Source organism: Hemicordylus capensis, chromosome 3 (genome assembly GCF_027244095.1).
Source record: "Hemicordylus capensis ecotype Gifberg chromosome 3, rHemCap1.1.pri, whole genome shotgun sequence".
Classification (NCBI taxonomy): Eukaryota; Metazoa; Chordata; class Lepidosauria; order Squamata; family Cordylidae; genus Hemicordylus; species Hemicordylus capensis.
The window spans coordinates 13382073-13402503 of NC_069659.1; the positions used below are offsets into that span (position 1 = coordinate 13382073).

Consider the following 20431-nt stretch of genomic DNA (forward strand, 5'->3'; position numbering starts at 1 on the left):
ACCGCTTACTTCCCACCCTGGAGTTATTTACACTGAACCACCCAAGGCTGGGCAGGAAAGAGTCTAGGCTTATGCTGGAAGCTTTTACCCCTTCCCTAGGCATACTGTTGTTGACATCACAACTTCAACAGCTACTTCCTTCCAATTCAATCATGTTCAACTTCCAGGCCTGGGACTCCCCTTGAACCCTAAGCCAACCAATGGCACTTGCTTTTATATTTTGCCATCTAGTCTGCTGGGTGACTAGATGTCAAGCACAGCAGGCTTCTGGGACTTCGAAGTAGTTGCACAGGAGAGGACATCTGAGTTGAGCATTGTTTTTCAGATGCATAAGAGCTGCATTTGCTGATATGCCCTTATTTGCACAACAGTTGTATTACTGGTGCAACCCACTTGTGGGTCAAAATATTTGTAGTCATAATCCCAAACAGTGTTCCCTGTAATTCCAGATGTTTTTGACTAGGACTCCATCCCCCGCGGCAATGGCCTTTGGCTGGGGATGCTGGACGTGTTACCTGTGAATTAGCCATAGCAGCGCCATTTTGAATGAACTGAGCCAAAGACTACTCCATTTGGCGTGTGCTGTTAGTTCTCTGTAGATCTCATTTGCTCTCTTTCTCACCCTGCTGTGGAAAAGGCTTGAATTTAGCAACAAGATGCAAAGTACTGTGCCTTCCTGCAGGATACACAGATCACAGGAAGGAAAGTTACTGAGACAAAGTATTTAAGAAGACACTAACAAAGCGAACCATAGAATCTTCAAAGGCTTACATAGTGACATAATGTAGGGACTACCTGTTGACAGGAGACACGTTTCTCTACACACAGCATTAGCAAAGAAAAATGACTTGTAGACAGCAGAGCCAAGGCCATGAGATGTTGTCAGAGTTACTCTCCCCCTGCTAAATATAAGAGAATCACCACTTTCAAAAGTGTCTCTTTGCTTAGTTAGCAGGGGTTAAATTATACTGTATATAATTTAAAATATGTACATCATTTTTAAAAAATAAGTCTTGAAGTGTTAGATTAGGGGAAAGAAACAGCAGGACTTCAAACCAGGGGGAGCTAATTAAGGAGGCAAAGCACCAACATCTGGTCTTGGGATGTAATAAAGGAAAGAACAAACTACAATGGATACAGCAGCCCAAAATATTTAAAAGTTTTCCAAAATACTTCCCCAAAGAGGCAAACACTGCGCCTCCTGGTGGCAGGAAGGATGGATCAAGGCAATTTTTAGATAAATTTTACATGTAGGGATTAATTAAACTGAGCATCCCTCCTCCTGCTTGGTGACATAAAGTTGGATAGATTGGTACATTTTCTAAATGAGGAAGCATATTAAGTGCTTAATTTACAACTAAGTAAGGTATACATTATGAATGCAGTTATGAACTATGAACTAAGGCATATTTCTTCCTTTCATTCTAAGGCAGTTTCTGCTATGTATTAAGCATTGGTTTAGCTTGCTTTTCCCAAGCAAGGCTGCTCAGTTTCACTTCTGCTCCTTCTCCCAAGCATTATTTGCTTTGCACCCACCCCAGAAACCATATTGTTTATTTAACCACATCATTTCGCTCACTGTGATCTGTGTGTCCTTAGGAACATGGGGTGCTGCCTTTTACAGAGTCAGACCATTGGTCCATCTAGCTCAGTTTTTCTACACAGACTGGCACCAGTTTCTCCAAGGTCGCAGGCAGGAGTCTCTCTCAGCCCTATCTGGAGATGCTGCCAGGGAGGGAAATGGAACCTTCTGCATGTAAGCAGGCAGATGCTCTTCCCAGAGCAGTCCCATCCCCTAGGGGGAATAACAGTGCTCACACACGCAGTCTCACAAGCAAATGCAAACCAGGGTGGACCCAGCTTAGCCAATGGGAAAATTCATGCCCACTATCACAAGACCTTGCCTAGTCACAGAAAGAGGAACTAGCTTTTCAGAAGAAAGGGTGGGGAGCTCCTAGTGGAACAGCTTTGATGTTTCTAGGGTGAAGAAAGTGCTTTCCTTAGGGTCCAAATACTCTCCTCTGAGCCATGAACTCTACAACTTGAGAGAGTTGGACAGGATTTCTACAAAATTGTGATCATGACCCCTTGTGCCACCTACAGCTGGAAACAGAAGCAGCCATACGTTTTTTCTAGCCCTTTTTAAAAAAAAATAAAAATATTTTAGGCCACTTTAGATAGAAGAGCTAGCACTACCTCCGAAAAGAGCAGACAGAGAGATCCTGCGGAACTCACTGCCACTGCACGCACCTGCAACCTCTCAGAACCAAGCAGCCCAGCGAGGCGAGGGCGGGAAGAACAGGATTGTTCAAGAAAGACAGCAGAATTAGGAGCAGCTGTGGGGCTGCAGACGGATCCTCGGCGCTCTCTTACCTTCTGGGGGAAGTAGCAGGTGCAGTAAGGGCGGGGATCAAGGATGGGGCCAGGATCCGTGCGGGACGCCGAGCGGAGGCGCGGGCGATCCCAGAACCCCGGGACGCAGCCGACAGCACCGGCAAGACTGAAGAAGAGAAGCAGCCGGCGGCAGCCCCACCGCCCGCCATCCATTTTTAGAGAAGCCATCAGCTCAACAGCCTTTACCTGGGCTGCGCCTCTCCCCTTTTATAACCGAGATTCGGGAGGGCGGGGGAGAGCAGGCACGAGGAACCCCCCCACCCCACCTGACTCCGCCCATCGCCGGCCAAGGTTGTATCTATACGGTAAAGCTGCTCTTTGTCAAGCTGCCCAGAGGGCGGGGCTAGCGCTCACCTCCCAAGCGATTGGCTGGAGGGCGCGTGTGATTGACAACCGAGGAATTGATGGCCGAGGCGGCTTTTCCCTCCGGGCTTCCGGTGATTGGCTAGCTGGCAGGCAAAGCCCCGGCCCCGGCTGGTGGGGACGGTAAACTAAGGTGGTATGTGGACTGGACCTTGGCCGTCTGGCCATTACAAATGAAAGAGTGCTCCGATTGGCTAGTGATGGCGGTGGGAGGGGCTCAGCTCGCGATTGGTTGCCTCGTTTGAGGCGGGAAAGATGGCTCGGTCAGTGTCTTTTCGTTGGGGTGTCTTTGAAGGCTTTCTCCCATAGAGGAAAGAAAAAGCCTAGAATCACAGTGGCTGCCATTTTGGAGGCGCTTGCAGCCTTTGAATCCGTAAAAACCACGCAGATGCCCAATCAGGACTGGAATCCTGGATTGCCATACAGGGATTCCTGTAGCCCTAGGGGAAAGAGAGATGGCTACAAAGGAAGCCAGAATGGAGAATGAAAAGCGAGTCTCTGATTTCTAAGTCTATGGTTAGTGACTTCTTGGAGTTGGGTTTCTTTTCAAAGGCCCCTCAGGACTAGGGATGACGCGCGCTGATTGGTCCGCGAGAGCGAAGCTGGTGTTGTCACTTCCTTATGGGGAAGGTGGATGTGGGCTGGTTCTTCAGCGCGACGGTTCGATTCCTGCCTTGAGCAGTTTTGAGGGAAGCTGAGAGTCGGTAAGTTTCCTTCGCCCCTTCGAGTTATTAATCCCCCTGCTCGCTTCAACGCTCCCCCACTCCATTCCCTGCCTGTATGGCCAGGCCCCAACGTCTCCTTGTGGAGTTGCTATTTACATTGCTGGTGCCTTTAAGAACTGTAGGGCAGGCAGAAATCCAACAGGTAGGCTTACTGATTTGTTATAGTTCTTTCCTTATTTCAAGGAGCTCAGGTACATGATAATAACTGCCCCCCACCGCCCTCAGTTGTTTCTGTAAACAAATAAATAAATCAGTTTTTTCTTTCTTTCTGGGGACACTTTAATTCCTTAAAAAAAAAAAAGATTTACAGAGCACAAGAGCAAAAGCTATCTCAACCTTTCCTGGGAGTTATTCACACATGACTTCATATCACGAGGTATCCAAGGAGCAAATCTACTTCACAGTGGATTCAAGGCAGTTTAATTCGGGGGATTAGATGGACGGTCCACATACCTGTGGGCTTCTCCCTGCAATCTTTCTCCTACGTGCATTCCCACTGCTTGCTCCAGTTTTTTCCTCCAACCAATCACATCCCAGGAGGAGGCATGAGACACCTCCATTCAGTATTACTTTTTTGTGGGTTTTTTTTACTTTGACAGCCAGTCAGATTTCCGCAGAAGTGACAAGTCAAAACAACAGAACGCTTAATCCCAACCTGCAGTCTCCATTGTTAAGCTTCCAAACGTCTAAATAGCCAAATGTGCATATGTAAGCTGTGTTCCTCTGATGACCGAACTTGAAAGCATAGGAAGACACACATTTTGCTTGTGCTTGGATTTAACTCAGTAATTTCTCCATCCCCTTCCAGTCTCCCTTCACAGAATTGTATCAATCTGCCACAACCCCTTCCCACCCCCTAGCGCTTGCAATTGCAGCTCACTCAAAGAACACACCAGACACAGCTGTCAAACTCTCCTTTGTTGACACTTGGTGTTACGGAAGTCCACCCAGCAGAAATTTAAAAACAAACAAACATGAAAGTGCGAGTAAACCGAATTATCGGCAATGGCCCCTCCGCACATCAAAGAAAAACATCAGGGTTTCCCCCCCCCCAAAGCCACTGGAAATAGAGGATTGTTTAAAGCCAGACATACTTCGGGCTAAAGCCAGAATGTGCAGCCTTGATCTGGGGGGAAACAGATCTGGGGGGAAACAATGTCTGTACTGGTCCTTGATAGCCCTCAGGGACTTCGGGGTAAATCCAGCTAATATGTGGACTGGCACACTCCAATCTGTGTGGATTCGAAATAAAAGCCATGTCTGTAAAGCCTCCTGGTGAGTTACTGTGCATGCAATGACATCATCCTCTCTGTATAGTTAGCTGAAGTATGATGTGCCGAACATACCTGGCAAGTTTGTGGCGTGAGCAAGTGAGGCTGCTGTGAGGTAAGCAGCCATGGTGCCCCAGGAGAATGAGTCATTTCCAGGAGAGTTTCCATGCTAACCAATGCGGTGTCACCTCTCACTTCTCAGCAGAAGCAGCCGAGAGCTCACATCAATCCAAGCAACAAAGCTTGGCAAAGGTATTTGTGATGCCGCAGTCCGTGGCATTGCAGATTTATAACTGTTACCTCTCTATGCATTATTTACTCCAGTTATTCATTCTTACTGCTCATCATTTTTTAACCTAAATAGTATTCTGCTTTACTATCATTGTTCTCTACTTTGATAATTTTGTTGAAAGAGTTGTTTAATTTCTTTTTAGAAAATTAGCACCATGGCAGATAAACTGTCTGGAGCTTAGTATCCTAAGTGTAAAGCTGAGCAGATGGAAGAACAAGCAAAACAATAAGATTCCTTCTTGAAATAATAGATCTGACAAACAGCAAGGTGGAAGCAGCTCATAACATCAAGATGAAGGCAGGTCACAGCATTGAACTATTATTGGAATGAATGTATTCATCGAAAGACACATGTCAGTATAGACACAAAGCCAGCATAGTGTAGTGGTTAGAGTGTTGGGCTAGGACCAGGAGGACCCGGATTTGGATCCCCATTTAACCATGACACTCACTTGGTGACTAGGCCAGTCATTTATCTCAGCCTAACTTACCTCACAGGGTTGTTAAGATAAAAACACCACTCTGAGTTCCTTGGAGGAAGAGCAGGATATAAATGTAAGAATAAATAAAATAAAATGTGCCAATGCTGAGGTTAAAAAAAAGATAACAATGGAATAGAAGGTAGATATGCAGAAGATGAATTTGCAAACAAGTTACACTACAGAGCAGTGGTCCCTCTAATTTTTTTCATCTCTGTACGGAATGAGTTTTGTTCTGGACGGCTGTCTCAAAGCAGTGTGTGCGCATATGCATTCAGAATGGGGCCTTCCTGATTCAATATGAGCAGGATCTAAAATGAACTGAGCGGACATCCAAAAACTTGTGTACGTGCACACGCCTTAGACGGAACAGTGGTACAGAGACCCTGCTACATGACTGAGGTGTGATGATCGTGTACGACAAATTCTAGTGGAACATGCACTTGAACAAGTTCAAGAATTTAATTTCCCAGAAGATGGAAATAAAAGAAAATTCTCTGCAAACCACTACAAGAGGAAACGCACCAAAGGGGAGGAAGTGCATCAACAGTGGTGACAATATTCAGTGTCAAAGGACTCGGTGTTTTGCTTCTGCTGCAAGCTGTTTAGCAGTCATGCAGTTGGTACCTCACTTACTGAAAACGGCTCAAAGGATTAGCAAAGCATGTCTTCAATTCTGTCTTATGAAAAAAGTCCTGAACATCTGGAAAATTCACAAAATTGGAAAATTTGAAGTACAATTGAAAAAAACAACTATTGATGAAGAAAATGTACATATAATTGAGCAAGAAAACGAATACTGGAATCCAATATTTGAGTGTCTAGTTGCTTTAGTGAGAGTTCTCGGCAGGCAAAACCTGGCATTCTACAGGACAAATGAAAAATTTATATAGTCCTGGTAATGGAAACTTCTTAAAATTTATTGAATATCTAGCTTTGTTTGATCCAGTCATGAAGGTGCACTGAATAAAATAAGTGACTATTAAACATATGCCTGTTATCTTGGAAAAACTGCAGGATGAACTGATTGAATGAACTCCTAGCAAACGTCATTAAAGAGAAAATCTTAGAAGCTGCTTATTCTGCAAAATACTTTTTGATAATTCTGGACTTTACACCAGATGCAAGTCACATCAAGCAGATGACTATGATCATTCACTTTGTCGATGTGTTAAAATCTGCTAAAGAAGATAATGCTGAAGTGATTGAAAAGGAACATTTTTGGGGGATTTGTATCATTGAAGGAGATGACTGGTGCTTTTATGACTGAATGTCTTCTACAAGAGCATGAAGGAATGTCATCTGTTGAGAACTCATGTGGCAAAGGCTATACCAGTTGAAGCAATAGGAAGGGTAAAGAGGATGGTGTACAAAAGAGAATCATAGAAATGAGTTTGAAAAGACACTAGCAGATGCTCATGAGCTTGCTGAAGAACTTGAACTACCAAAAGATTTTAAACCAGAATTAAACCAGAATTCAGAGATATAAGAAACAGCTTACATGTGAGACAAAAGATAAATCGGCTCAGGATCCCAAACAAAAATTCAAAGTAAATTTCTACCTTTCAGTCCTAGATATTGTAATCCAGTCAGTTACAGAACAGTTTGAGCAGATCCAGCAGCTTGATCCAATATTTGGTTTTCTCAGAGATGTGCAAAGTTTGAAAAACAAGACTTCAAAATGGGTATTAGAACATTGCTTGAAGCTAGAGTCTGCATTACAGCATGAACTTTCAAAATATATTGGAATAGATTTGTGCAGTGAACTGAAGGCTATTTCATGAAGACTTTGAAGATGTCTTACATCTCAAGATGTACTGAAGTTTATGTCTGAACGCACACTCACAGATGGCTTTCCCAATGTCTTCGTTTCTCTTCAGATTCTTTTGATGCTTCCAGTTTCTGTTGCTAGTAAGAAGCATAGTTTTTCAAAGAAAATATTGATAAAGGCATGCCTTCATTCTTCCATGCTGCAAGAGATATTTGCTGGACTGGCCATATAAGAACAGCCTTACTGGATGGTCCCCAGCCCCAAAGGCCCATCTAGTCCAGCATCCTGTTCCACACAGTGGCCCACCAGATGCCCCCCAAAAGCCCACAGGCAAGAGGTGAGGGCATGTCCCCTCTCTTGCTGGTGAGTATTGTTTGCTGCAATGGGTATTTAGATGCTTCTTTCCTCTGAGGCTGGAGGTGGTCTATAGCCACCAGACTAGTAGCCATTGAGACTTGTCCTTCATGAATTTGTCTAAGTCCTTTTTAAAGCCATCCAAGCTAGTGGCCATCACCACATTCCGTGGCAGAGAATTCCATAGATTAATTTTATGCTTCAGTTTCATGGGATGACTCCTGATTCTAGTGTTGTAGGAGAGAAAGAAAAAATTCTCTGTCCACTCTCTCTACTCCATACTGAATTTGATAACCTCTATCATGTCTCCCCATAGTTGCCTCTCTTCCAAACTAAAAAGCCCCAGATGCTATAGCCTTGCCTCAAAAGAAAGGTGCTCCAGACCCCTGATCATCTTGGTTGCCCTCTTCTGCACCTTTTCCAGTTCTAGTGTCCTTCTTAAGATACGGTGACCAGCATTTTACGCAGTATTCCAGATGTGGCTGCACCATAGTATAATGTATAAGGGCATTATAATAATAGCAGGTTTTTAAAAAAATTTCAGTCCTCTTACTAATGATTCTTAGCATAGAATTTGCTTTTTCCCACAGCTGCCATGCACAGAGTCAAAACTTTCAATGAGCTTTCACCATGACCCCAAGATCTCTCTCCTGGTCAGTCACTGACAGCTCAGACTCCATCAGTGTATATGTCCATATGTCCACCATCTCCATAGAACATGAAATAGCTTCAAAACTTTGTCTCAAGCAATATTGCCCAACTTGTGAAACCAAAAGCATGAAAAGCAATGTTCTAAATGGTCATTCAAATGGATGTCCCAGTGCAAAAGGGTTACAATTCAAAAACTGATTTATTTCCCTATCAAAGAATAAAGATATTCATAGCTTCTCAAAAACTGTTCTTTTGGAAGGAAGACAGTTGCAGCTTGAAATGCAACTCTTCTATAGTGCTGACCTTAAACACTACGTAGAACTCAAAATGGTTAAAACTTAGAATTTAATACACTATCTGTAGAAAACTTAAAGTGCATTTAATTACACAACTGCTACAATTATTACATATTTCTAAGCAGTTATATGTTCCTCCTGATGTCCTGAATTTCAAAAGCACATGTTTTGCAAAATACCTGTTTTGGAATAAGTAGTACATTGCTGACAATGGTTTGTAAATCTCTACCCAGCCCAACTGGTTACTTTGTTTATAAGATACATTGTCTAGCAATGTATGTTTTGTTGCAAAATACATGTCTCTGTTGTTGCAAAATGAACAATAATATTGATTCTAGAATCCTCTTTCTTTAATTACCTTATTATTACTTCTGTCTTTTCTGTATGGCCACCTTAAGTGGCGCAGCAAGGAAATGCTTGACTAACAAGCAGAAGGTTGCCGGTTCGAATCCCCGCTGCTACTATATCAAGCAGCAGCGATATAGGAAGATGCTGAAAGGCATCATCTCACAGTGCTCGGGAGGAGGCAATGGTAAACCCCTCCTGTATTCTACCTAAGACAACCACAGGGCCCTGTGGTGGTCGCCAGGAGTTGACACCGACTCAATGGCACACTTTACCTTTTCTGTACATTTGGGCTGTTTGGAGAAAGAGTGGAATATAAATGTAAAAATAAATAAAATAATGTTTCCACCTTCTAAATTACCAAAATTAGGTACCAAAGATGACAGCAGCCTATATCAGCTTTGGGTGTGAAAAAGAATTTTTTAAAAAAAAATACTTTCAAAATACAATTAGTCCTAGACAGATAATGCAGCATTGGATGAAGTGGACCACAATGGGCTAATAGGCTATTTCAGTGTACCAGGATCTTTAATGTATGTTGATTTATACATGAATTTTAGCAGAGCATTTCTTAAAGTGTTAACTATAGGGTGGTTTACTCTATACAGTATAATTGTATTAAAATTAATGAGAGGAAAAAATAAAAATCCATAAAAATATCATTCTAGACTTCTGGGTTTTTTTAAAAAAAATACTGAATATGGGTAGTGGGATAAAAGTCATACTTCACCTAGAGTGCCTGGGCCAGCCCTGCTGTGTTTATTACTGAAAGCAGAAGGAGCATTTGTTTGTTTGTTTACCAGAGGTACTTAAAAGGTAAAGTGTTCCATCAAGTCGATTTCGACTCCTGGTGCTCACAAAGCCCTGTGGTTTTCTTTGGCAGAATACAGAAGGGGTTTACCATTGCCTCCTCCCACACAGTAGGTACTTTACCTTTACCAGACTGGTACCAGAAGGGTTAGGCAGGGCCCATTTTATTATACATAATAATTTTGTTTACCATTTGCCATCTCAAGATGCTTGGAATTCTCCCACCTGCCCCACTTTTAATTCTCACAAAAACCCAGTGAGGAGGTTGGACTGAGAGACAGTGTGATTGAGTGGGGATTTGAACCCAGGGCTCCCTGATAAAAGTTCAGTATTCTAAATCATTGTTTCTCTTGCACAATACAAAATAACCCCCAGCCATCGCACCAAGGCAGCTTAAAAAGGCAGAGGAGCTCCACCAGGAAAAATGGGTCATCCTTAATTTAATCTTCTTGTCTTTCGCATCTGCTCTTGCTTCTTAATGCTTTCCAGCCTATCTGACTTGACAAGTCATTCAGTGGTAATGTTGCATTAATTCTCATATTTAATAACATTGGTTTTCCCTCTCAACCTCATCTGGCCAGGGCTTGGCTGTTGGGATGGATCCCTTCCTAGATGGTTGACCACGGAACAGGAGATAGGAACATCGGAAAATGCCATATACTGAGCCAGACCATAGGTCCCTCTCGCTCCGTATTGTCTGGACAGACTGGCAGCGGCTTCTCCAAGGTTGTGGGCAGGAATCTCTCTCAGCCCTACCTTGGGGATGCCAGGGAAGGAACTTGGAACCTAGATGCTCTTCCCAGAGCATCTTGATCCCCTAAGGGGAATATCTTACAGTGCTCACACTTCTAGTCTTCCTTTCATATCACCCACAATATTTTCGGTATTACAGAAGATTCCTCCAACTGTCAGTCAAGCCCATCTCTTAATTTCAAGCTGCCAGTTAAGCATATTTGGTTTTCTGCTGATGCCAGACTTAATGACATGTCATGGCTTACCTTATCTGGGCCATGAATAGATACAATGGCACTCTTACTTAGATTTTCTAAGAACGTACTCCCCTTTCTTATTGATGGCATCTATGTTCTAGGCCCAGGACACAGGACCCATGCATGCTTGAAAACCAGGCGAGTGGGAAGCGTACAGACACTGCCAAGAATTAACCAGCCACAATGATGCCTGATTTTTTTTAAAAAAGGATCAATCTCACAAATTCTACAGATTTTAATTGATCAGTTTCTCCAACAGCTCACTCTCTTGTATCTGTATTAATTACTCCAAAATGACAGCACAAGTACTAGCATGCATTCAAATTCCGTTGCAACAGGAGGCAAATTAGGCTGACTGTCCCAGTAGTTTCATAATGGGTGTTGCTATTCCAAGAGTTGGTCTGGTCCCGCGGTCGCTTCTGCTCATTAGGCAGTCCACAGCTGGAGTGGCTGGGCTGCAGCCGTCCTTGTTTACAAGGCCGTTTTAAATGATGGGAAAGACTTTAAGTAGCTAGTCCACTAGAGGGCACTAAACACTGGATTTGAAGAGCAGAGGCCATATGCTCCACCCAGGAGCTCAAATTGTGACAGCTAACTGTTCCTTGGGGAAGCAAAATGGATGAATGTGCTTCTTCAGAATTTTATTAAGCCTGAAAACTCTCAAACCACTTAATCTTGGAGGATGCTCCCTTTGCCTTCAGCAGGACTGAAAATGCCAGCCACTGCCATGGTACTTGAGTGGAAGTTAATTATATATCTGAGTTAAAGTAGCAATAGAACAATGGAAGATGTCAGCATGATTACTAGTTGCCTGTTAGGCAACTGCAGACATCCTGAAGCATAGCTGAGTGAGTTGCAGGAGCAAAGGTTTTAGGCAAAAAGGTCACAGGTAGGTCATTGTTTCTAGGTCTAGCTGAACCAAATGAAATAAGGAGAGAAGGGGTGATTTTATTTCAATATTCATGATGGGATGACTCAGTCCACGCTGTGCGGAGATGTGGCAGATTACCTAACACCCACTAGAGGCTGCCTAGAAGGAAGCAAAGCTAAAGCACTGCAGTGAATCCTGCAGAGATGCAGAAAGATCTGGAGCTGCCTAGATAGAAAGATGGACCATATAGGGCAGGATTGTTGTGCTGCTGACTGGGCAGCAGCTCCTGAGGTTTCAGTCAGGGATCTTTCCCAGCCCTATCTGAAGGTACCAGGGGTTAAATATGGGACTGCTCTGCATATCAAGCTTGTGCCCCACAACTTTATACGCCACTGCCTTGAGAGCTGGGAGCCATTGACACCATCTGTCCAGAGCTCACAGTTTGGGAATGACCAGTTTAAAGCATGTCAACATTCCAAAATGTGTGCTGGTGTTTCCTTCTCGTTCATCTGGGATGCCCTTCACACATTCAGAAGAGAGGTATTTGCAGAGTGTGTGTTGCATCTCCCCTCAGTGAAGGAGACCATAACATGAATGAAGAACATAGGTCTGCAGATTCACACTGTTAATAGGGAAGTGCATAAATTGATTTTTTTCCTATTTGATTTGTGTCTGAATTGAATCACCCCTGATTTGTTTTGTGTCCAAATCTGTCCCCCCAAATCACCCCATATTCGATTTAGATTTGATTCAATATGATTTGGATTAATTCAGCCCACTTATAAAGGTCCCGAGGACATCAAATTTGGGTGGTAGGTAGCTCCCCATGGGTGCCACCTACCACCCAAATTTCAAGGCAGTGGGGCACTTGGTTGATTTTTCATGATTTTTAAAAAGGGTTTTACTGATTTTGTATATTTCCACCATAAGAAAGAAAGAGAATTCAAAGTTGCCCCATCCTAACCCTAACATTAAAAAAAACCCCAGCTTTCATTTAAAAAAAAAAAAAAGTTAATGCGGTCACTATTTTTCAAGTGTTTGGATTCTTTGGTGTATAATAATCTTTTCTCACAATGAATCCCTATGAAGATTCATTGCACACCTTCATTTCTTTTGTTCATTTTGACTGTCATTGGACAGTGCCAACTGTCAACTGCCATGTGTCAACTACACCCCCATCCCCCCACATACACACTCTGGGGTACTCAGTTTATTTTTAAGGGATTTTTGAAGTGTTTAACTTTTTTGGTGTCTTCATTACACACCTTCATTTCTTCTGTTCATTTTGACCCTACTGTTGTGCAGGTGGAGGTGGGGAAATAGTAGCATCCCATGTGCTAACTTCCCTACAAGCCACTGGGAACTCATTTTATATTTTTTGAATTTTTGAGGTGTTTAGACTCTTTGGTATGTAATGAACTCTCATAGGGATTCATTATGAAGAGAGGTTATTAGACACCAAAGAGTCTAAACACTTGAAAAAATTCCTAGAACATAAAACTGAGTAGTACCCCACTGCCTTGTGGGTGGTAGGGGGGGTGTAGTTGGCACATGGCATTTGGCACTGTCCAAAGACTGTAAAAATGAATAGAAGTAATGAAAGTGTGTAATGAATCCTCATAGGGATTTATTAGGAAAAGTTATTATACACCAAATAATACAAATATTTGAAAAATAGTGACCACAAATTTTGCTCCATAACTCCACTTCTACAAGAAATTCATAGGAGGAATCCAAATCTCGAATCTATTTGGATCGAATCTGACACAATTCGATTTGGAACTGAATCTAGCCAATGGACCACAGGGGCGATTTGTTCTTTCTCCAAATTGCCAGAATTAGCTAGATTTGGGTACAAATCGATTTGGACCCGAATCAGTTCGCACATCCCTACATACTAACATGTGCAATTGGCCAGGGGGAGGGAGGGAGAGAGAGAGGGAGAGAGAGAGAGAGAGAGAGAGTGTGTATAGATATAGATATAGATATTAAACAGCATGTTCGTAAAGACTTGTCTCTCTTCCTACTTGACTGTATTCGCTGCGAAATGTACACAGTGAGCACCCTCCAAAACACCATTTTTCCATATTGCATAAAGTGGCCTTGAAAATCTATCTTCTTATTTCCAGATTAACAATCCTCTCCTGTGCAGAACTGGGAACAGTCTGGTGTGTCTAGGAGAGAACTGTTGGCAGCAAATTCTGGGAGCACATGAATGGCAGGAGAAGGCTCCTTGCTGCCTCTGTAATTTCCATCCAGAACTTCAACTTTGTGTATCCTTCGTGCCAAAACTGCTTTTCCAGGCTATTCCTGGATTCAGAGAGGTAAAGTCAACCCAGAGCTCTGCAATCGACTCCAAAGGTTCTCAGCAGTTTTGGCCAGCTGTGAGTGGCTATTATCCAATAGTGCATTGAGTATTGCCCTAAGAATTGGTCTACAGCAGGGTTGCACCATTTTGCTCTCCATCTGTTGATGAACTGCAATGCCCATCATTCCTGATAGTTAGCCATGGTGGCTGAGCATGATGAGAGCTGTAGTCCAACAACAGCTGGAGTGCTGAAGTTTGTGCAGCCCTGGTCCATAGCAGAGCATTCTTTCAGGGATGTGCACGAATCATTTTGACACCTCATTACAAAGGCACCGAATTGATTCAGGCTGCCGCAGCTGAAACATTTTGGCAGGGGGTGAGTGGTAGCTTCAAAAGGAGGCATGCAAGTTCCTACCTGCTCCTCTTCCCCCTGCCGCCCCACTGCGGCACTGTCCATTCTGTCTGTTCAAAAAAACCTGGCATCACACAGCTGCTTCCCTGTTCCCAGCAGCGTGCACAGCATCAGCATGCACATGGCCTCAGCACATACATGGATGCCATGTGTTATGCAGCCCTGGTCTTTTTTTGAACAGATAGAATGGACAGTGCTATGGTGGGGCGGCGGGGGGGGGGGGGACAGCAGAGGAGCAGGTCGGGGGGACCTGCATGCCTCCTTTTAAAGCTACTCCTCTTCGCCACCCCAGGGATGCACAAATTGCTTATTGCACATCCCTACATTCTTTTTAATGCCAACTCCTTGCCTAGAGACTTCTGGCCTCTCACTTTGGCCATCATTCAAATCTCGGTTTAGAGTAGATAGCCAGCATTAGTGTGATTATGTGAACCCACACCAAGATTTTTTGGATTGTGAGCCCTTTGGGGACAGGGATCCATCTTATTTATTTATTATTTCTCTGTGTAAACCACCCTGAGCCATTTTTGGAAGGGTGGTATAGAAATCGAATAAATAATCATAAATAAATAAATTAATTAATAAGATTGCTGATGTCCATTTGTGTCCCGAGATGAATCTGGGATTCCTGTCTTGGTGAGGGTTCATATGATCACACTAATGTCAGTTACTGACTTTAAACCTAGATTTGAACTGTTGTATGAATCAGACCTTTATACATTAGTATCTATTTTACAGATGGACATAGGAGACCTAAAAGCAGTCTTTTATCTAACCACCTCTATGAATCAAAATTGAGGCAAAATCTGAACCCAAATCTCTTGTGCCCAAACTCAAGAAAAGTCGACCTTTTTTTTCTTTATTACAGCTTATTGGGAAATGAGTCTCATGGGACTCAGTGGAGCTTGCTTCTGAGTTGACATGTCTAGGGTGGTGCTGTGATGATGATAAGCCACCAGGTGATTTGATAAAGGCCCATATTGTTCAGGACTGCACACGTTTGGCCCTCCTGCAGATGTACAACTTCCATGATCCCTGGCTATTGGCCAGTGGCTGGGGGTTATGGGAGCTGTAGTCCAAAAACAGCTGCTGGGCTGAAGTTGTCCAGCCCCGTGTTAATGGAATGTGTTTCCTGTCAATATAAGAGCTTCTCCATCTCTGGCTGCCTTAAAAGAAATCACTTAAGGCACTTTTCACAGGCCTTTTGCTAAAACTGCTTTTAAATGGTTTTTTAAATATAATTTTAAAATTGTTTTTATTGAGTTTTATTGTTTTAAGTTGTGTACACTGCCTTGAGAATTAGGTGCTAGGCATTTTATTCATTTAAATAAATAAAATAATAGGCATTTGTGGCACAAGTAAATACCTAGTCAGTTCATCTTCTGGCCTTTGACAGGTACAGTTGCCTAAAGTGTGGCTGCTCAGGGGACGCCAAAGACACAAGCTACAGGTATCGCCTCTCGCTGGAAGTCGCTGATGCTCACAATGTGTTTGAGGTGACCGTCTTTGGGAGCTGCTTGGATGCTTACTTTGGAGTCACAGCAAAGGGCTTGCACAGGTGAACAATGCAACCTCTTTCTGCTGTTTCAGTGAGTAGGCTGCTGCCTCCAACACAACCTAGTCTGTGTGTGAGCTGTAATTATATCTCTTAAAACGTTTGCAGCTCAGTTTGCTGCTTGGATACCAAGCTGGTATATAAAAAGAATAATAGGGGCAATTAATTCTGTGCCACTGTGGGATCATTGACAAGAGCTGTATATTCCAGTGGGAAAGGACTCCGGTCTGGGAACTCCGGGTTCAAATTCCTTGGAGTCGAGAGTTCACTAGGCAATGCTGATCAATAATTATCTCCCTACTCAACCTTCCTGTCTGCAAGGAATTGCTTATCATTCTCCCTAGCATCAGATTCCGTGCTTTGAAAAAATCTAGAGCCTTTGCCAAAAAAGTGTGCCAGTGAGTAACAAATATAGGTTCCCTCCTCCCGCACATAACGTTACTCACTTCCATGCTTCACTTTGAATTTGAATAGCCTTGTGGGATTTGGAGCATCTTTGTGCAGACAGGTATGAGGAAGTGGTGTGTGGGCAGGAGAAAGGTTTGGGCACGTAATCGGAGGCCACGAGACCGTGCTGAGCACAGGTGGCGACTCCTAAGAGCATCAGCAGTTTCTGGTTTGGGCCAAGTATTGCCATAATGGTGAGGTCTGGGGGGGCGGGATTTTTAAAGAGGGGGCTGGAGAGAGAGCTGAGATTCTCAGTAGGCCTGGTCCATGTTGACCAGGCCCAGGTACTGGTTTTGAAAGAGCATGGCCAGTTTCTATTGCCAAAGCGAAGTATGTCTGACCCTGTGAACTGCCTGGATGGGAGAGTGCCTATAAATCGTGTATAAGCCGCCCTGAGCTCCTCTAAGGAAGAGTGGGGTGTAATTGGATCAAATACTAAATAAATGCCTTCAGCCATCTAATTGCATACCTGCCAACATGTCCCTATTTTCCCTTTCCGGTGAAAATTGCATGATTAGTTCAAATTATTATGTTAAAATTGATACTCTGATCCACTTCCTCTTCGCTCACACTGCCCCCTTAAAGTAGCCTTATCACAATGCTGCAAGGGTGGCGGAAACTGCAGCTGTCAGGATTTTGTGCAACTTCTTAAGGCATTTTCTGGGTCTAGATGTGGCAACCCTATTCCCTAAAGTAAACCATGAAGTCTGAACAAAATGAATGTTGTGTGTTTTTGATCTGTGGAACACTCAACGGCAATCAATACTTGCAACTCAATACTACATTTTGAATGGGAGGGCAGATGCTGGAGGTTGGAATGCACATGGATTTGCTAATTTTGTTTTGTCTCCATTACTTGCTCCAGGATGTAACTTAACAACTTCAAATATTATTTATGCCTGAGCTTCATGACAGATCCCTGAACGCTGCTCTGTCTCTATCAGTTTATTTTCAGCACTTTTCTTATTCCAGGTATATTGAAGAAGCGGACCAAGAACCAGACAGGGATGCCTCTCCAGATGTGCTCGTTAAAGCAGTTGAAACTTGTTTCATTGGGAAGAAATTTGTATTTGGAGTTAAGGTAACGTTTCCGCTTGGCATATTGATCTCAGAGAATGGAGAACTCGGGCAAGGCAAAATAATGTTCTTCTGTTGAACCCAGCTTTTATTCAGGTATATGTGAGTTTTTGAGCTGCACAGAGCTCCATCATAATCACCAGTCGATCCAATCCCTGTTGGCCACTGGGAATGAGGAGAGTCATAGTCCAACAATGAAGGTATGCCCCCTCTCCTGCGGTTGTTCCCCAGCAACCGGTGTTCAGTGGTGTACTGCCTCTGAACATGGGGGTTCTTTCTAGCCATTGTGGCTGATAGCCACTGATAGACTTATTCTCCTCCATGAATTCACCTAATCCCCTTTTAGAGCCATCTAGGCCAGTGGCCTTCACATCTGGTGGCAGTGAATTCCAAATCAAGTATGCACAGCATGAATGTCTTGTCCTTTTACATCCTGAATCTCCTGCCAATCAGTTTCATTGGATTACTTCAAGTTCTTGTACTGCGAGCCAAAAAGAAAGACTTCTCTTTATTTATTTATAGGTTTATATCCTGCTCTTCCTTCAAGGAACCCAGAGTTGTGTGTGGTTATTTTATCCTCACAACAACCCTGTGAAGTAGGTTAGGCTGAGAAATCCATGACTGGCCCAGAATCACCCTGTGAGTTTCGTGGCTGAACGGGGATTTGAACTCTCCAGTCCTAGTCCAACACTCTAACCACTGTGCTACGCTGGCTCCCACTTCCAAGTGTCTGTCTCTCTGTAGCCGCTTCCACACCATGCATAATTTTATAAACCTGTGTCATGTCCCCCCCTTTATAGTTTGTTTGTTTTTTTAAAAGACAAGCCCTAAACATTTCAGCCTCTCATCAAAAGGAAAGTACTCCAACCCTCTAATGGTTTCGGCTAGCGGTGCACAACTTTGGCCCTCCAACTGTGGTTGGACTACAACTCTCATCATCCCAGCACAGTGGCAGTAGTTAGGGATGATGGAGTTGTAGCCCAACATCTGCAGAAGGGCCACAGTTGTGCAGCCCTGGTTTAGGCTGAAGGCTCACAAACCATGGTTTGCAGTGTCCATGGTTAAATTTAGCGCCAAACAAACCCTGGTTGAGATGGTTTCTCCGCATCTCCTGCCTCTTGCTCTCTTTCTGCTATTTCTCCATGCTGTGGTGTAGTGTAGTGTGTAAGAGACTGCACTACAAATCAGGAAGTCCTGTGTCTTGAATCCTGCTTCTGCCAACCACTTGCTAGGTGACCTTAGGAAAGCCACTCCCTCACATCTGCAAAATGGTGATAATAATACTTACCTTAGAGGTTTGTTTTAAGGTATTTAAGGATTCCAACAAGATAATATGCGTGAAGTGCTATGGACACTCAAACACTGTACAAATGCTAAGTATGTGGGCAATTATTATACACGGCCTGCAGGGGAACAGAGCTTAGTTCAGCAAACTAAACCATGGATTCACTGTCCACTTGGGATTGTAGCCCAGTAAATACATTGTTTCTATTTTGTTGTAAACTGCCCTGAGCCATTTTTGGAAGGGCGGTATATAAATCAAATAAATAAATAAATAACCAGGATTACGGCAACATCAGTGGAACTTAGGAGGTTGCCTTCTACCAAGACATACCATTGGCCTGTCGAGCCCAGCACTGTCTACACTGACTGGCAGCGGCTCTCCAGGGTTTCGTGCAGGAGCCTTTCCCGGCCCTCTCTGGAGATGCCTGGAAGTGACCTCTTGCATGCTAAGCAGATGAGCTACAGCCCCATCCCCGAAACATTTAGATTAATATAGGAAGCTGCCTTATACTGAGTCACACCATTAGTCCATCTAGCACAGTATTGTCTGCACCAGGGTTGCTCAGCTTCGACCCTCCTGCAGATGTTGGCCTACAACTCCCATAATCCCTGGCCATTGGCCACTGTGGCTAGGGATTATGGGAGTTGTAATCCAAAAACAGCTGTGGGGGGCCCAAGTTAAGCAGGCCTGGTCTACACTGACTGGCAGCAGCTCTCCAGGGCTTCAGGCAGGAGTCTCTCCCCTGGAGATGCTGCCAGGGATTGAACCAGGGACATTCTACATGCAAAGCGGATGTTCTGCCACTGAGCTGCGGCCCCCTGAACAAACCCTGGCTAGTGCTTTCTGTGGCCAAGTGTTATGCCTGCATGGCCCCCAATGTCTGGTTGGCGTTAGAAGGGGAGGGACAGCACAGCAAAGCGCCTGGTGTTTAGTAAAGCAAATTCCGGGCTCCCTTGCCTGAGGACTTCGAAGCTGGAACATGCAGCACTGATTAGAAATGTGGCTCGAATTTCGTAGCTGAACAATGTGAACAAATGAGATGCCTGCAGCATTCTGGTGCTTCCAGGCGGCTGCTGTGAACCATCCAAATCCAGCTGCTAAAAGTCAGACCGTGCCATCAAACAAAGCCTTTAAGCAGCTGCAGGATCCCCTGCACTTCAATCAAAGGCGTTTCTCCTAGGAGAGATACAAAAATGAAACAGCAGCAATTGAAGACCCTTCTTTAGGCTGTCGTGTTTGTTGTCCTTTTCAACCCGTCTTTGTTTGGCAACATGGAAGGGGATGACACTTGTGTGATCACGCATGCAGACAACTGCCGGTTTGCACAGCTCTCCTGTAAGTTTGGGCATCTGCCTGCAGACACCTTACATGTGAGGAATGTTGAGCAGTATTGAGCAATATGGGCTCGGCTGATATAGAAAAGGATCAGAATTCAATCAGTCAATCATCTTTATTATGGTCTTAGACCAGCAATCAGAATTTCCATTCATGACCCTCTTGCCACTTTAAAGGAACAACAGCCTAGCCTTCCTGCTTCGCCTTCCTCCTTTTGACATGAAATCTGAATAGGTTTCACCTACTCTAGAGTAATTAGCTCTAACTGCATCTCTGCGCAACCAGCCCAACCCGTTCCTTCAGCACACGGGACCAGGATCCAACACGACATTGCAGCACAGAGGCAAACTTCACTCTGCCTCTAACAATAAATCCCCACCATTACACCTGTATTGGACACAC

At 43.9% G+C, this 20431-nt stretch overlaps 2 protein-coding genes across 15 annotated transcripts in view; one reads left to right on the top strand and one right to left on the bottom strand.

The window, feature by feature from the left end:
* PRCP (prolylcarboxypeptidase) overlaps window positions 1-2713 on the bottom strand; it is a 52415-nt gene extending 49702 nt beyond the window's left edge. Inside the window, exon 1 of one of the 2 annotated variants that reach the window (XM_053305864.1) lies at window positions 2374-2713. In XM_053305864.1, coding sequence (XP_053161839.1) covers window positions 2374-2562 — 189 coding nt within the window. In that variant the 5' untranslated portion in view covers window positions 2563-2713. Of the gene's footprint in view, window positions 1-515; window positions 583-2373 lie in introns of those variants that run through there. The other variant, XM_053305865.1, reaches the window with a different exon arrangement.
* Window positions 2714-2858: 145 nt separating this feature from the next.
* The window catches only part of DDIAS (DNA damage induced apoptosis suppressor), a 71443-nt gene continuing 53870 nt past the window's right edge, over window positions 2859-20431 (top strand). For 5 of the 13 annotated variants that reach the window (XM_053305860.1, XM_053305861.1, XM_053305863.1 and 2 more), the window contains exons 1-4: window positions 2902-3461; window positions 13740-13934; window positions 15727-15888; window positions 17305-17413. In XM_053305860.1, the coding sequence (XP_053161835.1) occupies window positions 13822-13934; window positions 15727-15888; window positions 17305-17413 (384 nt within the window). In that variant the 5' untranslated portion in view covers window positions 2902-3461; window positions 13740-13821. The other 8 variants (XM_053305851.1, XM_053305854.1, XM_053305852.1 and 5 more) reach the window with 8 other exon arrangements.